Source organism: Sarcophilus harrisii, chromosome 6 (genome assembly GCF_902635505.1).
Source record: "Sarcophilus harrisii chromosome 6, mSarHar1.11, whole genome shotgun sequence".
In the NCBI taxonomy this organism is placed as follows: Eukaryota; Metazoa; Chordata; class Mammalia; order Dasyuromorphia; family Dasyuridae; genus Sarcophilus; species Sarcophilus harrisii.
This window is the reverse complement of record NC_045431.1, coordinates 25,195,586-25,217,575: the sequence shown is the minus strand read 5'-3', so window position 1 is coordinate 25,217,575 and position 21,990 is coordinate 25,195,586. Positions and strand designations below refer to the sequence as shown.

The following is a 21,990-nucleotide window of genomic DNA, read 5'->3' as shown; positions in this document are numbered from 1 at the left end:
CTCTCCTTTCCTACTTCCTCAGCCTCCCCCACTATCATTTTTCCTCTCCTCCTTCTTTCTCTTACTCTCCCCCTTTTCTGCCCTATCCCCATTCTCCTCAAACCCCTCCTCCATCATATCCACTTTAGTGCTTGACATACATCAGATATTTAGTAAAAACTCAGTTTTAAACGAAAACCTAAATGACCACCTCTGATAAATTGAAGAAAGAAAGGAGGATTCCTTCTTGCCTAGAAAGTAAATTTTCACCATTTGTAAACCACAGCATTATGTAAATAGCTGACACCTTCATGTACATGGGTTTCTTATTGTAAACAGGCAACCTTTGTAATTTTTAAAATTCCTGCTATGAGAGTTAAGTTACGTAAAATTAAAGAGATTAAGAAAACTATTTCAGGTGCTTAGATTTAGGTGATTTTTTTTTTTCCCATAGCTGATAGAGACAAATAGAGAAATGTGAAACATTTTAGTTACAGTACCTGTAATAGCCAGCAGATGCCTGCAAACTCCATAAAATAATTGTGAATGAACAACTTAGAGAGCAGAGTTACAGAATAAATTCACTGCTGTTTTTTGAACTAATTTGCAGTCCTTGGAGTAGGTTTGTGTTTTTAAGTGACCAGTGTAGAACAAAACACATAGAAGAAGAAATGAGAGATGATTTGATTCTTTAGAAATTATATTAGTGTGGGCATATATTGCCATCTTTGGGATTAACAATGGGATTGCAAAATGAAATTTGGTATTGTATTTCAGAATAAGAACAGTTAAGTTCCATTAATGCTGCTGTTGTGTCTTCCCCAAATATAGGAAGTGTATTCCAAAGGAATAATTCCTCTCTCTGCTGTATCGACAATCCGGGGTCAAGGAGACAGCAAATTTGAAGTTGTTACATCACAAAGGACGTTTGTATTTAGAGTAGAAAAAGAAGGTAAGTATAATTTTTAGTCTGTATATATTTAAAAAATTAAGTTTACATTGATAAGTACATTTACATATAGGAAATGATTTATAAATAGCTGATTTAATTATAAATTACAGCAAATTTTGGGAATAGATTTTAAAAGTATTTTTTTTGAGATCTTTTGAATAGCATAGAAATTACATTGTAATGAGTTGACTGATTCTTGATTTCATTTCTCTAACATCTGAACAGAGTATAAGAACTCGTTAGCCCCCCAAAACCCCATATTTTTCTAAATTTGAAAAAAAAATGACCTTGTGCAATTTTGGCTTCGACTGGTGTAATTAAAGGTATTTTACCTTACTAGTTGTTTAGCTTTTGTTTTGACTTCATATATATCCTAACAATATAACCTCCTCAAAATACATTCCCTTGACCCAGTAGTACAGGTTCCTTTCCATGTTGTTTCTTCCTATTTCTTAATGAAAAGAAAGAAAATATTTTTAAATAAAATATTTTGACAACTTTGTCAATCATTTTTTAAATCTATGTTTTGTAGCTTTTTAGCACTTTTTTTATTTGCTTTAGAAATCATGTACATTGTCCTTACGTTTTTGCTTTTTTTAATTCTGCATGAGTTCATATAAGTCATCCCATGTTTCTCTGGATTCTTCATATGTATCATTTTTATGGAACAGAATGTATTCCATTACCTCGATCTGTTCACCAGTCCCAAATTATTGGATTAGCTGTTTCTTATAGTTTGTCTTAATATAAATGATGTTTTTTTTTTTTTTTTTTTGGTAAAAATGCATCTTTTTTCCTGTTCAGTGATGTCTTTGGATTATAATATATCCATTAGTTGGCTCTTTGGAACATGCAATGTGAACAAACTGGAAAATTTTCTTGCTGAATTCCAAATTGTATTCCTTAATGGTTGGAATAGTTCATAGCCCCATCAGCAGTGAAAGCCCATCTTATTTTGGTACATTTTAGTATTTAAAAATCAGCAAATAAATTTTTTAAGGGCAGTGGGATGGCAAGAAACGTTACCTTTTCACTTAGAAAAAAAAAATCAATGAGCCTATCTGCTGTGAGTCACTCATTAGAATAAACTTTAAAAGTAGGACAAAGTTAATAGATGAAGTCTGAGTTTTACATTGTATAACTCCCTATTAACCATAAGGTGATGGCATTCTTTGTTAGCTTAGCTCTGTTAAACATTAAAAACCCCAACACTTCTGTAGATTGTATACAATATGGGGAGTTATGGTTTGAATCAGAGAAAAAAAATCCAAAGTAGTTCTAAAAATATGTTTTGCTTATCCATAAAGCAATCAAAATGAGGCTAATGCGTTACTGCCGTGGGCAGTGTGCTGCTCTGTCAATAATAACACGGACTTGCAGCATTCTATAATTTTTGATTTTTCTGTCTCTGCTCACTTCCTTCACACAGCCAGATACATTATTTCCTTTGATCATCCCAGCAAACCTATTACGGGCAGATTAATTATTGGTGTTTTTATTTTATAGACAAGGAAGCTGAGGCAGAAACTTTAAGTGGTAGAAAACAGCTGAGATAATAGTGAAAGGAACAATGGATTTGGAGTCAGTAGGTCTAGGATGGGTGCCACGTCTGCTTCCTTATTGGTTGAGTGATTGTGGGCTAGATCATTTAACTCCTCTGAACATCAGTTTACGTAATCTGTTAAATGGGTATAATCATGTCTGATTATATCTCACATCCTTGTTGTGAGGATTCAAAAGATAGACATGACTTGCTTTGTAAATCAGTGGCCTTGTGTGTTGGCTCTAGTTGTTTTTTTAAGTGAAATTGGGAGCCGTACTGCTTGTAAGTCGTAGAAGTCGAAGATTATTATCCGAAAGTCGGTCAACAGTCAGTAAGCATGTATTAAGCGCTCACTGTGTTCCTGGCACTGTGCTAACCCCTGAGACTTCAAAGACTTTCCTCGAGAAGCTCATGATGTAATTTTGTAAATAACCAGGCCATTGCAGATATGTAGAGTAGATGGAAGGTGCAAGGAACACCTGCACTGGTGTCATGGAGAAGGTCCAGTTGGGTCGGAATCCAGGCAGATGTAGAGTGGAGAAGGAAGAAAACTGTCGGCACAAGTCCCGGCTAGCAGGAAGGCTTCAGGTTAGGGTAGGGAACAGCAGGAACAAGCCTGTGTAGGAATTACAGGAGGGTAAAGTCTAAAACCATCTGAAAGCTAAGATGGAGGCAGGTGATAATGAAGGCTAAGGGCCAAGAGAGCACTTTATACATGATCTTGGAAAAAGCAGGAAGCTATTAGAGCTTGTTGGGGTGGGAGAGAGAGATAGACCAAGATGGAGACAAGAGTCCAGTCTGATCTTTAGAAAGATTACCTTGGCAACTGACAGAAGGATGGAGAGGCCAACAGAAGGATGGGGGGGCCAATGGAAGGGTAGAGGGACTGACGGAAGGTGGAGGGGCCGACGGAAGGATGGAGAGGCCAACAGAAGGATGGAGAGGCCAACAGAAGGATGGGGGGCCAATGGAAGGGTAGAGGGACTGACGGAAGGTGGAGGGGCCGACGGAAGGATGGAGAGGCCAACAGAAGGATGGAGAGGCCAACAGAAGGATGGGGGGCCAATGGAAGGGTAGAGGGACTGACGGAAGGTGGAGGGGCCGACGGAAGGATGGAGAGGCCAACAGAAGGATGGAGAAGCCAACAGAAGGATGGGGGGCCAATGGAAGGGTAGAGGGACTGACGGAAGGTGGAGGGGCCGACGGAAGGATGGAGAGGTCAACAGAAGGATGGAGAGGCCAACAGAAGGATGGGGGGCCAATGGAAGGGTAGAGCGACTGACGGAAGGTGGAGGGGCCGATGGAAGGATGGAGGGGCCCTTGTTAGTGCTTGAGAGAAAGGGTTATAGGAAGGGGTGTTGAAATGGAAAGATTGGTTGTATGGGGTTAATGAGAGTGAGGATTCCCAGATGACCCCAATATTGCAAGCCCTTTTTATAGGGAAGTTCAGGAGAGAGAGGAGGGTTTGAGGGAAATATAATGTGCCCTGTTTTGGATATACTGATTTTGGGATCTCTTTGGGAAAACCAGTAGAAGATGTCCAAGAAATAAATAGGGATGTGGATTTAGTTCAGGAGAGACTGGAATTAGATTTATAGATCAGGTCATCATTAGCATAGAGATGGTAATCGAACTCATGAAAGCTAATGAAATCATTAAGCGAAATACAGGATTGACTAGAGAAAAGGGAACGTGGTCCAGAACAGTTGGGGTGCGGGAGTAGTTGGGGAGGGGGATATACATTTAGTGGCCATAGATAAAGAACCAGTAGTAAGTCCTGTGTAAATGCTGGTTACTATTTGTGGTTACTATTATTATTATTATTAGAGAAGGACCAGGAGTCCCATCAAGAGAGTCTCTTGATGCAGAACATCATCAACAGGGTCAGAAGTAGGCAAGAAATAGAGAATTATAAGGACCAGTAAAAGGCCATAAAATTAGGCAATTAAGAGATCTCCCATGACTTAGATCCAAAGAGGTTTGAGGATATTTTGAAGAAGAGATCTTGTGTAGATGGCAGGAAACATAAATGATTTTTAATGTTTGATCATCAGATATATATGTCTAAGTTTTCTTGTATGTCATTTCATATTGTATTTATATTTTGAATATTTCAAGTATTTTACTGGAAAGTATATAACACAGAGTGTGTTGTTCTTAGGAAGACCATAAATCTATGTGTATTTTCTTAAATGCACAACTGAGTGCTAGGTGATCTGCTAGGTGCTAGGGGTTCAAGTAAAAAGAAAGAAGTAATCCTGACAACCAAGGAGGTGGTTGAAAGGCCAACAAAGATGTTATCTTTTTTTTCCGTACCCTGACCAGGTAATCATGGTAGTGAAAAAGGTGGCTATTTAAATGCTCTTTTAAAGCCTGAAAATATATAGAGCAGAGAAAAGTTGTAATGGGCACAGTCGGAGAAGAAATAGTGATTTAATGTAATACTAAACTCAAACACGCTACGGATATTTGTACATGATGTCAGCCCCAAATTGTACAAAATGCAGAAATCACTGGGCAAAATGTGACCGAGAAAACTTGCCTATTTCCCAGCTCTCTCTGACTCAGTGTCACAGCATTACTCTATTTGAGATGCTGTGGCTTCCCAGAACATCCAATCCCTCATCTCTGAAAGTAATTATCTGAACCTATGCCAGAGCCGAGCAGAAATAATTTCTGTAATATTTATTATTTTTTGAAGTATAATGCCAAAGCTCGCCTCCATTATCATGGATAATTAGAATCAACTCTAGAGATGTCCAATTTTACTTCTTGCCCGTTCAATTCACTTCCTGGTAGTCATTTAGGTATTGAAGGATTACATAGTTCTTTGAGACTCTGTGGGGTATCATTTGTGGCTTCATTAATAAGATGCTTAAAGATCATATTACAGTTGCCAGTTTGAGGAGAATTTAGGAGAGTACACACACACTGATCTGGAAGTCCAGCTAATTATTAATTAAATTTTAAACAATGGTTTTTATGCATCATCGTTTAAAAACAAAATATAAAAAATTGGCATGACACCAGACTTCTTTTTAAACTTGGTAACAATTGTGAATAATCCCCACCTTGAACTTGCGTATTATAAAGGTTTTAGGAAGAAAGTGTTCAGCCCTGACATATTGTCACAGACCTCATATATTTAAATATCTATTTAAAATGGTACTGTTGTCTCCTTTAGAACAGTAATTAGCTGGTTTGTGCTCCTACAACAAGCTTTGTGAAATGTATTTGGAAAAGCATCCTGAAAGCAGGGTTTTAAATCCAGTTTATGAGATGATTGTGTTTTTGAAGGGATGGAAAACAGACCCCTGGGACTAACCCACATGGGCAGAGACCTTGGGGAAGAGAAGGACAGGAAAGAAATCTACCCCAGAGGGGACTAGGAAGTTTTTAACTATCTGCTTTTGCTAAGTTCAAATTTGGCCTGTATGACCTTGGGCAAGTCTCTTAACTCTGCCTCAGTTCCCTCATCTGTCAAATGAGCCAGAGAAGGAAATGACAAATCACTCCAGTATCTTTGCCAAGAAAACCCCAAATGAGGGCATGAAGAGCAGGACAGGACTGCAGGGACTGATTAACACCAGTAACCGTAGATTGTAAGCTCACTTGTTTTCATATTGCTGGAAAAGTTAGCTTTTTCCTTTTTTTCTTTTGTGACGTAATTGGAGTTACTTGACTTTCCCAGAGGTTCACAGCTAGTAAGTCACAAATGATGAGATCACATTTGAACTGGGCCCTCTTGGACTCTAGAACTGGTCCTGTATCCCCTGCACTACCCAGAGGCCCCTTCTGAATTACGGTGTCTGGAAAAAGATCGTTCTGGTTGTCAGATCTTATTTATGCTGCTTCTCCCCTAGTCTTGGGGGAGATAGGGGAAATACTTGTTCATCCATAGTAATAAGGCAGCATCTTAAGTATCTGAGCATCTGCTAAATGGAATGTACTATGATATCCATTGGGGAAATACAAAACTGCATGAAACTTCATCCTTCTCCTTGAAGGGTTTTTCAGAAGTTGAGAAAAGTTTTTTTTTTTCCTCTTTGAAAATAAACATGTAAATATCACCCCTCTCACCCCGTCAATCTTATATTCTGAGTTGAACATGGAAATGATGGATGTAAATACACATGTACATCCTTACATGTACCTAAGACACATATACGTACACATCCATACGTGTGTGAATGGAGATATATGTGACAAAAATCATTTGGGATTTTCTTATGAAAGACTTTCTTTCCTTTTTATAATAATAGCTTTTTATTTTTCAACATACATGTAAAAGTAATTTTCAACATTCACCCTTGCAAAATCTTGTGTTCCAAAGTTTTCTCCCTTCTTTATGCCCTCCTCCCTTCCCTAGACAGCAATAATTTGAAATAGGTTAAATATATACAGTTCTAAACATATTTCCACATTGATCATGCTGCCCAAGAAAAATCGGATCAAAAGGGAAAAAAGAGAAAAAAAAAACAAGCAAACAAACAAGCAACAACAAAAAACTAGTGAAGATACTATCTTTGATTCACATTCAGCCTCCATTGTTCTCTCCGGATGTGGATGGTGCTTTCCATCACAGCTCAATTGGAATTGCCTTTAATCTTCTCATTGTTGAAAACAACCAGGTCCATCATAGTTAACTGATGAAAAACTTTGACTAGATTGTCAGCAGCAAGGTCAAATGTTGATGATTCTGTACTAGTGGAGGTGAAGACCATGCAAAAACCATTCAGATTTGGCTTTTGAACCCGTCTTTGAGCTCCCATTTACATGTTGGTTTGTTTGGTCTATGACAGCCTGTTAAAGTCAGCTAGAAACGAAGCCACTGAAACCGTACATGGGCTATTTGGGAAGCCACATGTTAACATGGTCGTCTATTCTATTTTTATTTATTTTGTTAAATATTTCCTAGTTGTATTTTAATCTCATTTGAATTGAATTAAGAAAGTTGTGGGCTGCATGCAGGCCCCAGGGTGTGTGTGTGGTTTCTAATTTAGGTATAAAGAGGTGTCAGAATAAGGAGTATTTAGAAATAAGGAGGTGTCAGAGTCACTGATTGTCATGGGAAGAACTGGGTTCGGTATGATCTTGTTTATGCCCTTACTATGTAGGATAATGTGAGCCACTGCTGTCCTCTGGCCTCCCTAAAACCATGGGGCATCTTTGTTTCCCTTTGTCTTGATTTGCTTTTAAAAAGCATCTATATCTATCTATCTATTATATAAATATATATGTATATATACACACACTTATATTGTAAAGGGCTGAAACTCTTAATAGGGATGCTTGAATGAGACAACTGAGCACTTAGGGCTAATTACCTATTGGACAATAACTCTATTAGCATATGTTTGGAAAAATGGCCCTTCTCTCTATTCCCTGCTGGCTTGATCTTTTGGTGTAAACAGATAATCATAGGAGGGATTAGAGGGTGGACATTAGAGACAAGCCAGACTCACTTGGCTGTAGGAGGAGGAGGAAAAAAATGTGGAGATTCTGGACTCTAGAATCAAGGAAGGATCCTTGGCAAAAGTCCTGGCAGTTTCTCTGTCTCCTTCACTTCTCCCCCTGAAGACCAAGGACTTTTGCTTATCCTGACTCAGGCTGTTCTTGAGGCCTCTAGGGAGCTAGCTTGGACTTTACCATATATAAACAATATAAATATTATACATAGGTTGTTTTACATCACTAATTTGATGATATACCTTCTCATGTTTACTCCTTTCTTGTGAGGAAGAAAAATACTTAAGCAAAACCAACGAGTTTTAATATATCCATATATGACAGAGTTTGCGACACTTCCCAGTGGAATCACCAGATTTTGTGAGAGAAAACCCTAGGGGCTTTGCTGAATGAGGGAGACACCTGCTCCCTTTCCCTGCCTCCCTTCTCTCTGTGATTCCTGCCCAGCCCCCACCAAAACCTTCTGTTTTTGCTGATGTTTAGACACTCGGCTCTTGGCTCTTCTCTTTCCAAGCTGGAATTTGCCCTTGACCTTGCTAGTACAATGGGGCCCAGGTGGGGAGAAGGCAGTGGATAATCACACCATTTGTAGACAATGAGATGGTACTTTTTTGTATTTGTCTGTGATAAGAGTGTATGAATACACTGGTATCTACAAAGTGGGAAAGACCTTGGGAGCTGGTCAAACTTTGCCTTTCTTGAAAAGGCAGGACCTGCTTCTTCAGTGAGTGCTTCAATGCAGGGAATAACAGTATTGATGAGTCCTTTGAGGGCTAGAAGAAATGGCCTGTGTGCATGCAGTATGTAATTTATTATTAGGTGTGTGTGGGGATACGTATATAGATTTAGAGACTTATTTTCTTTGTCTTTTATTTCAGAGGAGAGAAATGACTGGATCACTATTCTGTTAAATGCACTGAAATCTCAGCCACTTGCTCCTCAGTCTCGATCGGTTCTACCAGAGAAGTGTGGCTATCTGGAATTGAGAGGATATAAAGCTAAAATTTTTACCGTGTTGAATGGAAGCAATGTGTGGCTCTGCAAAAATGAGCAGGTGGGCATTGTTAAAGTAATTATAAATTATCTCCATGATTGCCATAATTAGAAATTGCCGTCCCTTGGGATGACGTGAACAACTGCACTTTTAACTGTCTTCCTCCTCATAGGCTCTTAGTGGGAAGTGTTCTTTGCCCCTTTTGTGAATATTCCACCAGAGATTTTTATAAAAGCTTTTGTCTTCATTGTCTTCAAGTTCTCCAGCAACAGGGAAGCTATTTAAAGCACATTTTGGTCTGGTCATCACCTTTTCCAGAAGTGAACAGAACAGTCACAATTAATTTTTGAAAAGTTCATCTTCAGCTAAAGCAACATAAATTCATCCCAAAGGGTAATTAAGAAGTGCTTAATCATTTCTTCTCAGATTCCAGCTGTTAATCAAACAGACATGGTTCTGTGCCCGCTGTGTTGTCCATGTGCCCCATTTCTGTGGAAAAAAACATTGTGGTAGTTCCAACAGGTGTGTTTAAAGTTAAAGTTAAAGAACTGATAAAACCATTTTTTTAAAAGGAAGTATAGGGGAGTAGATCAGGATGTTTTAGATAAGATAAAAAGGTTTGGAAGGATAGAGTGAGAATTAGGTACATTTCAGTATTGGTTCATTAACCCTCAAGTGAACAAGGCTAGAAGGGACTGACTGAAGTTGGGTGGCTTTTGGAAAGCAGCAGTGAGGTGCTGATTTTAGTTTGATCGTTGCTGGATTTTGTTATTTTAAAATAAATACATATTTTAGAAGTCTTTAAAGCAGCACTGAGGTGCCAAGTTCTGTTTGATTGTTACTGGATTTTGTTATTTCAAATGAATATATATTGTAAAAGTCTATTTGAAGCAGCATTGAAGTGCTGATTTTCTATTTGATGTTTAACATTCAAATGTTATTAAAATACGTTTTGCAAATCTATTTTCTTAAGTAGAAGGTTAAAAATCTTTCTAAACTTTGATTTGATATATTGGTAATGTAGGATCACTGATTTACAACTGGAAGAGACCTCAGAGGCTATTGTGAGCAATCTCTTCATTTTACAGATTGGTTAATGACCTATTTGCTTTCTGATTAGTGTGATGATGTTCGCTTCTCATACTTTCTTCAGCCAAATGGCTCTATTTAATTTTTTGCAATCTAATTTTTTTCCTATATCTATCCTAATTTAAAATGTAACGTGGGTTTTCAAGCGCATTCTTAGAATTGAGAATGTAATTTTTAAATGTACTTTTATGTCTTTCATTTTCTTTTTTCTTTTTTTAACCTGTCCCTCATCCAGGATAAATATAAAATGCCATATAAAAGATTTGTGAGGGTCAGAACTTATTTAATGTTAATTCTTTTTTTTCTTTTTTTTTTTTAAGAAAATCCTGGCAGTCCTTTTAGTGTCTATTTGATTGTTTTGTTACTTTTGTTTACATCAGTCTCTGATTTTGTTCCACTTATTAGCCTGCACTCTACACTTTGCTGCCTCAGATTTTATATATACCTTGATGAGGTAACCTCGCATGTGCATGAGACAAATTGTACTTTCAAGACTCAGTAATATTGTGTAAATGCATATTGACTCCATTTTAAAGAATTTGTTCCATTTGCTATTCTGTTCTCCTATTGACAGGATAGGATGTCCTATAAATGGACAAATGGTTGTTAGATGTGACCATGTGAGATGAATCTATTTCTTTACCATTTTCTTTATCTGATCCATCATTTCCATGTGGGCAGGGGCACCAGCTCTATCTGGATAAACAGCTCCTCAAGAACTCTCCAGCATTTGTGGGTTCAGTTTAATTACATTTGAATATGATTCAAAGGGGAAAATGTTTAAATAAGTTTCAAACAGAAAGATCTATTAGAAAGATTCTTTTAAAAAATACCCCCCAAACCAAAAAAATCCCCCTTTAAAAACAAAACAAAACTCTTCTGTCGTTGCCTAGTGCTAGGTAATTATTCTCTAATTTAAGATTATTTCTTCTTTTAACCGAGGAGGAAGTAAATGCAATACTCTAAAATCCAGTAGAGGGCCTTAATGTTCTAAAAATCTTTCTTTTTGTAAAAGGAGAATTGTTGTCATCCGTAATTATAAGACAGATTCGCCAAAGATGTCCTAAGAGTCTGGCCATAACCATGCTAACGCCCCTGCCAGTGAATTTTCCAAGATTATTGTTAATACAGAATGAGAATATGCTTCTTTAGTCAGTGTTGAGATGAGATCTAGATGATTTGCCTTTTTTATGTGTGTCCCTAATTAAAATGAGAGAGAATTAGAAATGGAGCAAGAGGACATTATTCAACCCTTCCCATTTCCTGCAGCACTCTGTGAAACCAACAATGATTTCAGCATTTAGTGACTACAGTAAGAGAGAAGACTTTACCTGTATATTTTAAAAAAAAAATCTATACATTAAAACATTTATTTGGATTTTAAAATAATGTGGATATCAAAAAAAAATTAGTGATGTTTTTCCTAGTCTTATCATGTGACTAGATATCTGTGATTATATTCAGATAATTTAGTTGTGATGATGTGTTTGAAAGAATGTTTTCCAGTAATTTGTTCACGATTCATTAGTCTTACATTGGAGAACATCTAAAATTAAGCACCAGTCCAAGCTGTTGTGCTTTTTGTGTGGAGAGAATAGAGGGACTGTCTCATGAAGGTTCCCTTTTTCTTTCTTTTTCTTTGTTTTTTTTTAAAGGAAGTATAGGGGAGTAGATCAGGATGTTTTAGATAAGATAAATAGGTTTGGAAGGATAGAGTGAGAATTAGGTACATTTCAGTATTGGTTCATTAACCCTCAAGTGAACATTTACTTTGTTCTCCCATCTGAAAGGAACAAAGGGAACTTTCAGATAACATTTGGGGAATATGTTCCTTCAGAATTCCTTTTTTCTGTGGAATGAGACAAGAAAAGATTGAAAAAAAAGAGTGGCTTTGGATTTTTATATTATTCCTCCTTACCATTCACTTTTTTAAATGATTCAGATGCTTCTTGTAAGTGCCCTTCCCTCTCTCCTTTTATCTTTCTAGTTAACACTCCATCTGCTAGTATAGTTAGCCCCTCTTTATAACAAAGAAAATAATTAAGCAAAACCAATTGAGACTGACCTTCTCTACTTTTATATTCAGCATTTTAAGTCCTATTGCCCCTCATCATTACACTGAAAGGAGAAAGATATTTTTAATCATCTGTTCTTTTAGAACCAGATTTGGTCATTGAAGTTGCTTATTTTGGTTTTCTTATAGTTCTTTTTTATGTACCTTACTGTCCGTATAACATTCCCTTAATTCTGCTTCTATTCATCATTTCTTGTGGCCAATAATCCATTATATTCATGAAGTACACGCTGATAAGCTATTCCCCAGGCAGTTGTTGCCATGATTTTTGGTACCACAAAAATGATTACTGTGAATATTTTGGTTTATATAAAGAGATCTGTCTTGTCTTTCTTTGGACTCCAGCTTTATGACTAGTAACCTGATATTTGGGTCAAAATGTATAAACAATTTGTGATAATTAAAAATTATCATCGGGAACAGTTCCATCACTTCATAGCTTCACCAGGAGTGTTAGTATACCTGTTTTCCTATAATTTTTCAGCATTGACTATATCTGTCTTTTATTATCTTTGCCCCAGTTGGAGGGATGTAAAGTGGAACATGAGTTATTTTAATAATCAGTTATTTTAATTTGTTTTTTCCTGTTAGTAATTTGGATTATGGTCCTCACATGCTATTGCTAGTTTTCGATCCTTCCCATTAGCGTGTTGAAATATTATAGGATGAGAATTTTTTAGGCGAGTGCCAAGAGCATCCTTGCTATATAAAATGTTGTCCTCCAGGGATCTTGACCACAGAATTGTATTTTGGGGAAAATTGCTATAATGATATTTTATTTTGATACATTGGGAAACTAAACTCATTTGATGGAGGGATCCAAGAAAGTTGCCGTAGTTGATCATGTTATAATGGAGCCCAGCTGCATTTTCGTTCATCTAACAAGTAATTGAAGCGATCGCCTTACAACAAATTATTTCTAACTTAGGGTACTATAGGTCCTTAAGCTTCTATGTTCCAATATGAACTTGCCCATGACATTTTCTATATAAAATTTTCTGGCTAATTAGGTAGAGAAAGCATAATTGAATGCTGTTAGCATATTCATAACTAACTCTTTAAGAAGAATGATGACGTACAGCTTAATAATATATATAAATTGAAGGTGCTGTACTTTTTCATCCTGTGAAGTATGGTGATGAAAAATTTTCTTATTGGCTTGAAGGTTAAACATGCATAATTTACATGTATTAGTATGGAACTTACCATACCAAATTAATTAAGGTATTCAGTTGAACTTGTATAGACTTGAATACAGACATAATTTCATTCCTTTTAAAGTGTACTTCACATTATCAACTTTATTCCCTACTTGAGTTAGATTCTCCTGGGGCTTAGGTTACTCCCTGAGGTTTAAAAATGGCATTAATTCTTTTTTTTGCCTTTTGATAGCATTTACTGTACAAAGTTATTGCCTTGGGTGTGGAATTTAATCTATACATTTTCAACTTGTGAGGTAGACATAGTATAAACAGCCTAAGGTTTCTTTGCATAGGTAATTTAGTTCCATAAGACTTCCTGGATGCTGAACCACATTCTTGTAGCCTCAAATAGTGTATTGAACTTGTAAAAGAACTTAATCACACAGTGTAGTTTATATACTGAGCTCAGCATATTTGATAAGTATTTTCTAAAGGGAAAACAAAATATCACCAATGGTAAACATTTTAGGATTACCTCCAGAGTTTTACACTTTAACCTTCTGTAAAACATAATATATATATATATATATATATATATATGTATATATATATAAAATTTCTTTAGACAAGACTTAGTCATTACCATTCTTATATGAGAGCTTAGTGAATTTTCTCCATGATGTTGAGTGTGACATGCTGTTGTATTTCAGTTGATGATGCTTACAGCATTAGAAAACCAGAGAATGATAAAATTGACAAGAAAGTAGAATGGACATACAGTCTCTTTATATATTCCTAAACACCTGGCCTAAGTTTCCAATTTACTTATTTATCACATTTTTTTTTTCATTTTCTGGAAATTGAGTTTTGGAAGTTGAATTTAGAGAGGAGAGCCTCCTGTATCATTGAGGAGAAAAAGGAAGCATTTTCCCATGACTCTCTCCTTAAAATCCTAAAAATTTAGCATTTTTTTGGGGGGGATAATACTGCTTGTCCCCTGTCTCTAAAAGAAGAATCAGTACTCCCAGCTAATCACTGCGCCATACTTGTTTTCCATCCCCTCCTACTTCTAATAGAATTTGCTCCAATGAATATACTGGTTTTTGCCAATGACACCACTATTTATTCAGCCGCTAATCTTTTGAAGCTTCATTATTGCATTTGACCTTCATTTTTCCTCCCTTACTTCTATTCTCCAGTCACAGAATCACAGAATTTAGCAGTTCAGTGTACCTCTAGAAATATGTCTACTTAGCAAGTGAATGTGGGGCTGCTTTATAATAGAAATTCAGATTTTACATACACATCCAGTAGAGAAGTTGTCACCGTTTCTGAAGTCGTCGTGTTCCACTTTGGAATAGCTTTAATTGTTAATTGTAAACCCTTGTTCTGACCCTAAATATTCCTTTGAGAGGGACCGACTACTTGCATCTTTGGGGCTTATCTAACATTCTGTGTACTCCTTACTCACATTTCATTTGTTGTTAATAGTGTAATACCCTGTTTTACAAGAACGGGGAATTATCTGACATTAATATCATCTTCCTCATCACCCGGCATAGTGCCCTGATGTTTTATATTGTACTGTATTGGAGTGGGATGGAAAACTAAAAGGAAAAGGTTCAGAAGGTTACATCAACATTATGTTGTAATATATTTTTATATGTAATATGACATAATATAACAATATAATTCAATGTAATATAATACAATATAGATATATAGTTTTATAACAGAAATTCAAGTTTTACATGAAGTCTTTTTTGTCTGTTTGTGTATTGAAACAACCATATCTTTCAGGATAACTAATTTCTGGTGCAAGCGCTGCCATAGATCAAAGTTACCCACGTTTGCAAACTTGAAGTCGTCTCGGATTTCCCTCTTGCCTCTTGTCCAACACCAAGTCCTCGCCAGCTCTGCCTCTATGTTATTTCTCCCATTCCTCCCCCTGGCTCGGCTCACACAGCTGCTAGCAGGTCCGGGCCTTAAAGACCCTTTGATTCTGAACTAGTAAAATATCCTCTTAGTTGGTTTCTCTGCTTCCACTCCTTCCTGCCGGCTGTCCGTTTTCTGTGCAGCTGAGGCAGGAATAGCACCCAAATACTCTTCTGCTTGTCACTCACTTGCTCGGATGTTAACTGTGACTCCCTGTTGCCTGTTTGGTATTTAAAGACCTCCACAATTGACTTAATTCATCTCATTTTCTTGTGTAACTCTGAGGATGATGCAACTTAGAGAGGGATGGGCTAGAGTCAGGAAGTCCTGATTTCAGACAATCACTAGCTGTGTGATTCTGAGCAAGTCACCTCTGTTTGCCTCAGTTTCCCTTTATCTGTAAAATGGGTATAATAATAGCACCTGCCTCCTAGGATTGCTACGAAGCTCAAATGAGATGGTACTATTGGGCACATAGTAAGCCCAACGTTGGCGTTTAATTGTTAGAATTATTCCAGGGAAACTCACCTGTTAGCTGTTAGAACTTGGTGCTTCTTCCCTCACTGTGTCTTTGTAGGATATGGAATTGTTCTAGAGATGCCGAACGGCTGGTTTGGTCTTTTTGTAAACTTTGCTCGTAGCACAATACCGTGCAAATAATAGGCATTTAGTAAATATTGAATTAATGAAGTTGGTTATAATATTCTTGAAAAATTTGAAGAAAAATGATAGAAATGAGATAATTCTCCCTCCTCATCGCTCTTTCTTTTCCCTCCCTTCCCCTCCCCTTCTCTTTAGATCGAAATGTATGACAAAATCCTTTTTTTTTTCTGGTTCAGAAGAGTACAAATCCCACCCTAGACTTGCTCCTACCTGAGTCTTAGGTTAATGTCAAAGGCACATTTCCTTGGTCAGTATAAAAGAATGTTATTTGAAAAACAGTTCATCTTTCTGTTATGTGTTAAAACCTTCTTGTAAATTTTCTCTTAATGAGCTTCTGCCTCACCACTTGCTAATTTAATATTAGTTCTTTATAACTTTAATTTTCAAAGGCTTTTGGTCTCCATATAAAATGGAAATCTTGAGCAATTCTAGTACTTGGAGCATTGAAATCTGTGTTTTCAGTATTTCTTTTTTCTTCTATTGGACTGTGCCTGCATTTTCTCCAGGTGCAGGAATTAACATGGTTTTCATATTACATCCCTTGATGGTTTTCAAAACATATTCATGCACCTGAGGTCCTTGGAGTGTCAAAGTAGGGAGGTAGACGGGGTGGTCATTAGCACACCCATTTTATAGATGAGAAAACTAAGTCCTTGAGACGTGTAAGTGGTTTTAATTGTTCTCTTGCGCAAGTGCCATGCTGTTAATATATCTGATGATACCATGTATGACAATTGCTGTTTCTGCTTACCGTAGTTGCATATTCTCTTCCTTTGTGTATGATAGAACTTATTGAAAATAGATATAACACTGTAATTGAGGAAGGAATCAAAATAATTATAGAATTACTATAGTAAAGGGGGTATCATGCTGAGTTTTCTCAGAAATAATCTAGGTCACTGCCTGGTATTAACCATAAAAAAATAGACTTATTCTTTTAGCCCTCCCCCCCCTTTTTTAAAAAAAAACAAAACACTGCAGTGCTATTAATATCAGTGAAATTAAATCCTGCTCCTTTAATATTTAACATGTAATGCTAGCTTAAGCCGTTTTAATTACAATTTTTTATGTATGTCATGTTACGATTTCATGTCGTTTTATTTCAAAATAGTAGAATCTTTTTTGAACTTCAGAGACAAAGGGGATTTTAAGTGGCTTGTTTTTCTGGTATTATCCCATAATGTCTAATATCCTAAATCTTATTTAATATTAATTATTCAATAAACTTAAAGTGCTGATTCTGTAAATCACCACGTTATTACTTTACGTTATTTAAATAAAAAGTTGCCCGATTGCCTTCTTTTGAAAACTTGAGGCGTCAGTCAGCAAATATTTGTTGAATCTTGTACCAGGTACTTGAAACTTGCACTGTTATATTTTTAATGACATCTAGGCAACGTCTTCAGAGAGCAGTGTATAATCAGCTGTACTTTGAAGATAGGTTTGTTTATTTGTATATGTGTTGCTTTATCTTCTAAAATTTGTGATTCTTGGCAATAAGAATGATTGTCTTTTGATTTTGAATCCCTGGAATCTCTCTGGTACATAGTAGATGCTTTATAATGTCTTTTGATTGATTTGAGCCATTTTCTAGGAAATGTATCTATTTCCTGTGTCCAGACTTTGTCATTCTTTGCTTCTTTAAATGTTTTTTTCACCCCAAAACCACAGTTTCCTGTTTCAGCATTTTTCTCACAGTTGTTAGAACCAGAAAGAAATAATACTTAAGGGAATATATAAGGTTTTCTTTAGGAAACAGGAATCCAGTGTTCATCAAATAAGAATCCTTGTATAGAACTTGATGAGGAACTCATCTTCCTACTCCTGTTCCCTCTGGCAGATATTTCCACGGTGGTCCAGTTGGTATAAAAGATTTCCTCAAAGTCTGTGATGTTCTTACCAGTAAATGCAGGCAGTCTATGGGAAAATGAATGCAGACTTGGAGAGCACATGTGGCAGCGGGCAGAACTCCAAGCTCTCCCTGGAAATTCTTTTGTTTTTTGCTGCTCTCCTTATTAAGATTTTGTGTTGCTTTTCCTCCAGAATGGATCTGACTTTTTCATCTGTCTGCAATGTTGGGGCAGCAGATAGAAAGCTGGCATTTATAAAATAGTAAATTTGACATTTACTAGATATGTGGACTTGGGCAAATCACTTAATCCCACCTGCCTCAGTTTCCTCATTTGTAAAATGGGCTGGAGAAGGAGAGGGCCAATCACTTCAGGATCTTTGCCAAGAAAATCCCAAATGGGTTCATGAAGAGTTGAACATGACTGAAAAATAACTTTTACCAACAGCCAAACCTGCAACCCCGTTGCAGTATTGCCAATCGCTGTTGTCCTGGAGATGTTGCTAGGGTGCCAGTGAGAAAAATTCACATTCTTTAGTTTTTGAAGGTTCACAAGCTTGTTCTCTGATTCAGGGGGGAAAGGAAATAAGTTCTTCTTAAATGGACAGAGCTGGAGGTCTCCGCCACTAAGTGATGAGGTGCCTGAACAGTCACCTCTACCAATTTGTCAGTGCCACTTGTGATTCTTCTAGTGACATCTGAACTCTGTCAACAAGAGATAAGAATGAGATTAAAAATAATAGTAATTAAAACAATAGGGTAGAAAATGATTTGGGAGAAAGTTGCTGTTCTGCTAGGTAATGTTAACTAGACTGTTGCTCAGTTGTTTCCAAATAAATGCTTTTTTTCCCATTTGAATGAAATATTTGGATGTGTGCTTAACTTCTGGTGGGTCCCTAAAAGCTTCTGTGAGACAATTCTAATAGGAAATAGAATAGTGGAGATGACATATATTTCATCTTATTATCATAATATTTTGATTTCTTATGTTAATTTTTTATGTTTTCAAAGTGTGTGAGTCCACATAACTTGAAGATTGTATTTAACATAGAAAAATACCTATTAAAAAAGTATACTTAAGTTTTTATGAGTCACTGTTATGTTTAGGCAGTTGTGAGCAATAATTTAGTGTGTAGTAATAGTCTAATTGTATTTACTAAATAGTTTAATATTCAATATTTTCAATATATTAAATATTGAAAAGTTTAATTCTTTTTTTTAATCAGTTTATTGATTGAATTCTCGTGGATATTTTGAATTCTTTATCTGAGGAATGGTATAATAGAAAGCACAGTGGCTTTAGTTTTGGTTGTTCTGTGTTCCATCTTTGACCCTTACTACCCATATGGTATTGAAAAATGAAACTGAGTTATGAAATCAGGCCATTGAACTCGATGAACTAGGAATCTTGTCCTTTTATCTAAAACATTTGAGATCTGTTTTTGTTGTGAAGATATTTGTCATCCATCAGTTCGCAGAAGGTAATGAAGTTTTGATATAATTCTAGCCATGGAAACATGTCTTGCAAATTATTCAGTAGGCGGTAAGTTTTTGCAGCTTCTAGTAATGTGTGACAGAGCCTGTGGGTTTTGTTTCCTTGCGTAATTTGCATTGATTGCTATCTTGATTCCTATGTCTTGGCTCTGTAATTTATAATGATGATTGCTTTGTTCTCACTTCCCATAAACCCGTAATTCCATAAACAAATCCACATGACTAAGCTATCTTTTGCACACGTCATTATTGACATATTGTTATCCTAGTTCATGCAGACATTAGACCTCTTGAGAATTTTTTGATTTTAGCTGTTCCATAGGCTCCCAACTCTGTGAACTGGGCTCAGATTGGGACTGACCCACTTTATTTTACCTAGTGTGAGACCCATCATATCAATCCCCAGGCATTTCTATCCATGCTACCCTGCCACCCTTTCTCACCCAAACATTAAAACGAGCTCTTTGAGGGCAAAGGACTATCTTGTTTGCTCGCCTTGGAACTATCCTTGGAACATCCTAAATCCATAATAAGTATTTCCATTCATTCATTCTATCTGCAGGTAAAATCATTTTCAGTTTGTCAAATCTTATGGTATTATTCCTATTGATAAGAAAGAAGGAAACAAACATGCCCTTCCATGGGCCAAGCCCTGGGGTAACATATAACAAACAGAAAGTCGGGTCTTATTGGAAGCCAACTCACTAACAGGACCAGAGAATCAAGGTGGCGGGTGATGAAGACATGAATCCATAGTTCTGAAGTCTGTGAGTCACAAGTAGATAGAGGAGGGTAATGCAGGCTGGTTGTCCTGGGTCCCTCCAGAAAATAGAACTTAGGAGGAACTCGGGGGCCAGTCTCAGAGAAGATGATTCCAGAGTGAGGAGAAATTTTGATTTGATTGGATTAGTTGTATGTTCCCAAATAAGGAAACTCTCTGAGGAAAGCTTTCAGACAAGAAAGCAAGACAGGTATAATTTTGAAATCTGAAAGTCAGGAAAACACCCTATACTGAACTTAGTATTTTGGGGGAGGTGAAGTGATGTATGATTGTTAAAAAGCAAAACATTTTTTAAGTTTTTGACTTGTTTGTTATAACCTCTTAAGAATTTTAGTCTATATTTTTTATGGGCAAGTCTTGATGTCATTGGGTGGTGGTTAAATGTCTCAGTAATATTGTATGATTATGATATTTTCCTAATATATTGTGGTACATATTATATGATTCTGCAATTATGCATTAAGATTAACATCTATTGATGTTAATTGCCTTACACATGGTACTACTATTTGACTGTGTTCAGGATGCCCCCAAGTCTCTTAACATATCCAACCATAGCTTTTTTTCCTGAACCTCCAGAATAACAGATACAAAGGTGTTTTAAAAGTATCAACACAGTCGTCGCTTGGGTTAATTTGATCTCTTGAAGCAAGCTCAAAGTCTTTAGTCTTTGTCTTTGTCTTTCATTAAAAACATTTTGTTTATTAAGACAATACATTTTGATATCCTAAGAGATTCCATCAAATAAAAAGACTATTTGATGTTCTGCTTTCCCCTCCCCAGTGGAGTCATTTAAGTTAATATCATTCATGTCTGTCAAATGATTATAAAGTTGAATCTTTGATACTTTATTCTATTTGTGAGAGCCATTAACGGATTTATGTGGTTAACCATGAGCCATTAACTTGGACCATAAGGAGCTCAAACTGTCTCTGGAAAAGGCTTCATCCTAGTTAGGCTGCTGATGCCGTGTGGTTGCTGATACTCTTGTAGGCTTTCTCTTCAGGAAACTGAAATGAGACTTCTATCAGAGAGAAAATTGGGTAAAGTGGTTTATTAGCACCTCAGATGACACTCAAGTGTTTGAGCTAGTAATTAGACTGTATCCATTCTCCTCTGCCTTCTAATTTTGCACTTTGAAACAATGATTTAACACATGTGAGGGGTTAGGGATACCTTGTGGAAGCAGCATATGGGAGGGGGTGCCCCGAGTTCTCATGGTCTGGGCCAAGCTCTAAATCTGGTAATTCCTGGAACCAGAGTCACATCTGTTTATAACAAATGTTTGAGCAACGGGTTCTAACATCCCTGGCACTGAAATCTGGCATTTGGCATTTTCAAGAATATATTGAAAATTTCAATAACTGAGATGGATTTTTTTTATCTTTATGAAAATGAAGTATTCATTTTTATTTCTCATCATAAATGTTTTTGTATTAACTTGATAAGTCTAAATGAATTTTTGCTAAATTTTATTGCTTGTAAGCTAGTATCATGATTTTGAAGACCCCTTAAATATAAAAACATTTGAAAAATAAGTAAAAGTTTAGAAAGCATAGTATATGATAAGGTTACACACTAATGATATTTATTATATTGCTTTTTAACCTTACACAAAGAAATCTTTCCCTAGATGTTGTCATGAAGATTGCATGTAAAGAGCTTTGCCATCATGAATAGATTAAATACCTTAGTTAAAATGTAGTATGAAAACAAATTCTGTATATAAACCCTATATAGAACTCAGAATCTTTTTAAAATTGACAGACATTTCCAATAATGCTGTATGCACAGTAGCAATGTTTTAAAAATATATTAGTACATGCTAAGAATGATTTTGTCTTTAGGCATTTTGTGCACAAAGCCTGAAATATAAAAACCTCCCTATAAAAGGTTTCCAATGCAATGTTATTTTTTGCCTATACATATATAATATAGGTCTGCCTATATCATCTTTTTCTTGAGGGAAAATAGTACTGTGTTGATTTCATAGATTATCATTGTTTGTTGGGACATTAGCATCTAT

At 36.3% G+C, this 21,990-nt stretch overlaps 1 protein-coding gene across 3 annotated transcripts in view; it reads left to right on the top strand.

Moving 5' to 3' along the window:
• Positions 1-21,990, top strand: part of ARAP2 (ArfGAP with RhoGAP domain, ankyrin repeat and PH domain 2) — a 213,718-nt gene that overhangs the window by 71,937 nt on the left and 119,791 nt on the right. For all 3 annotated transcript variants that reach the window (XM_031942783.1, XM_031942784.1, XM_031942782.1), the window contains exons 9-10: positions 811-931; positions 8,822-8,997. In XM_031942783.1, coding sequence (XP_031798643.1) covers positions 811-931; positions 8,822-8,997 — 297 coding nt within the window. The remainder of the gene's footprint in view (positions 1-810; positions 932-8,821; positions 8,998-21,990) is intronic.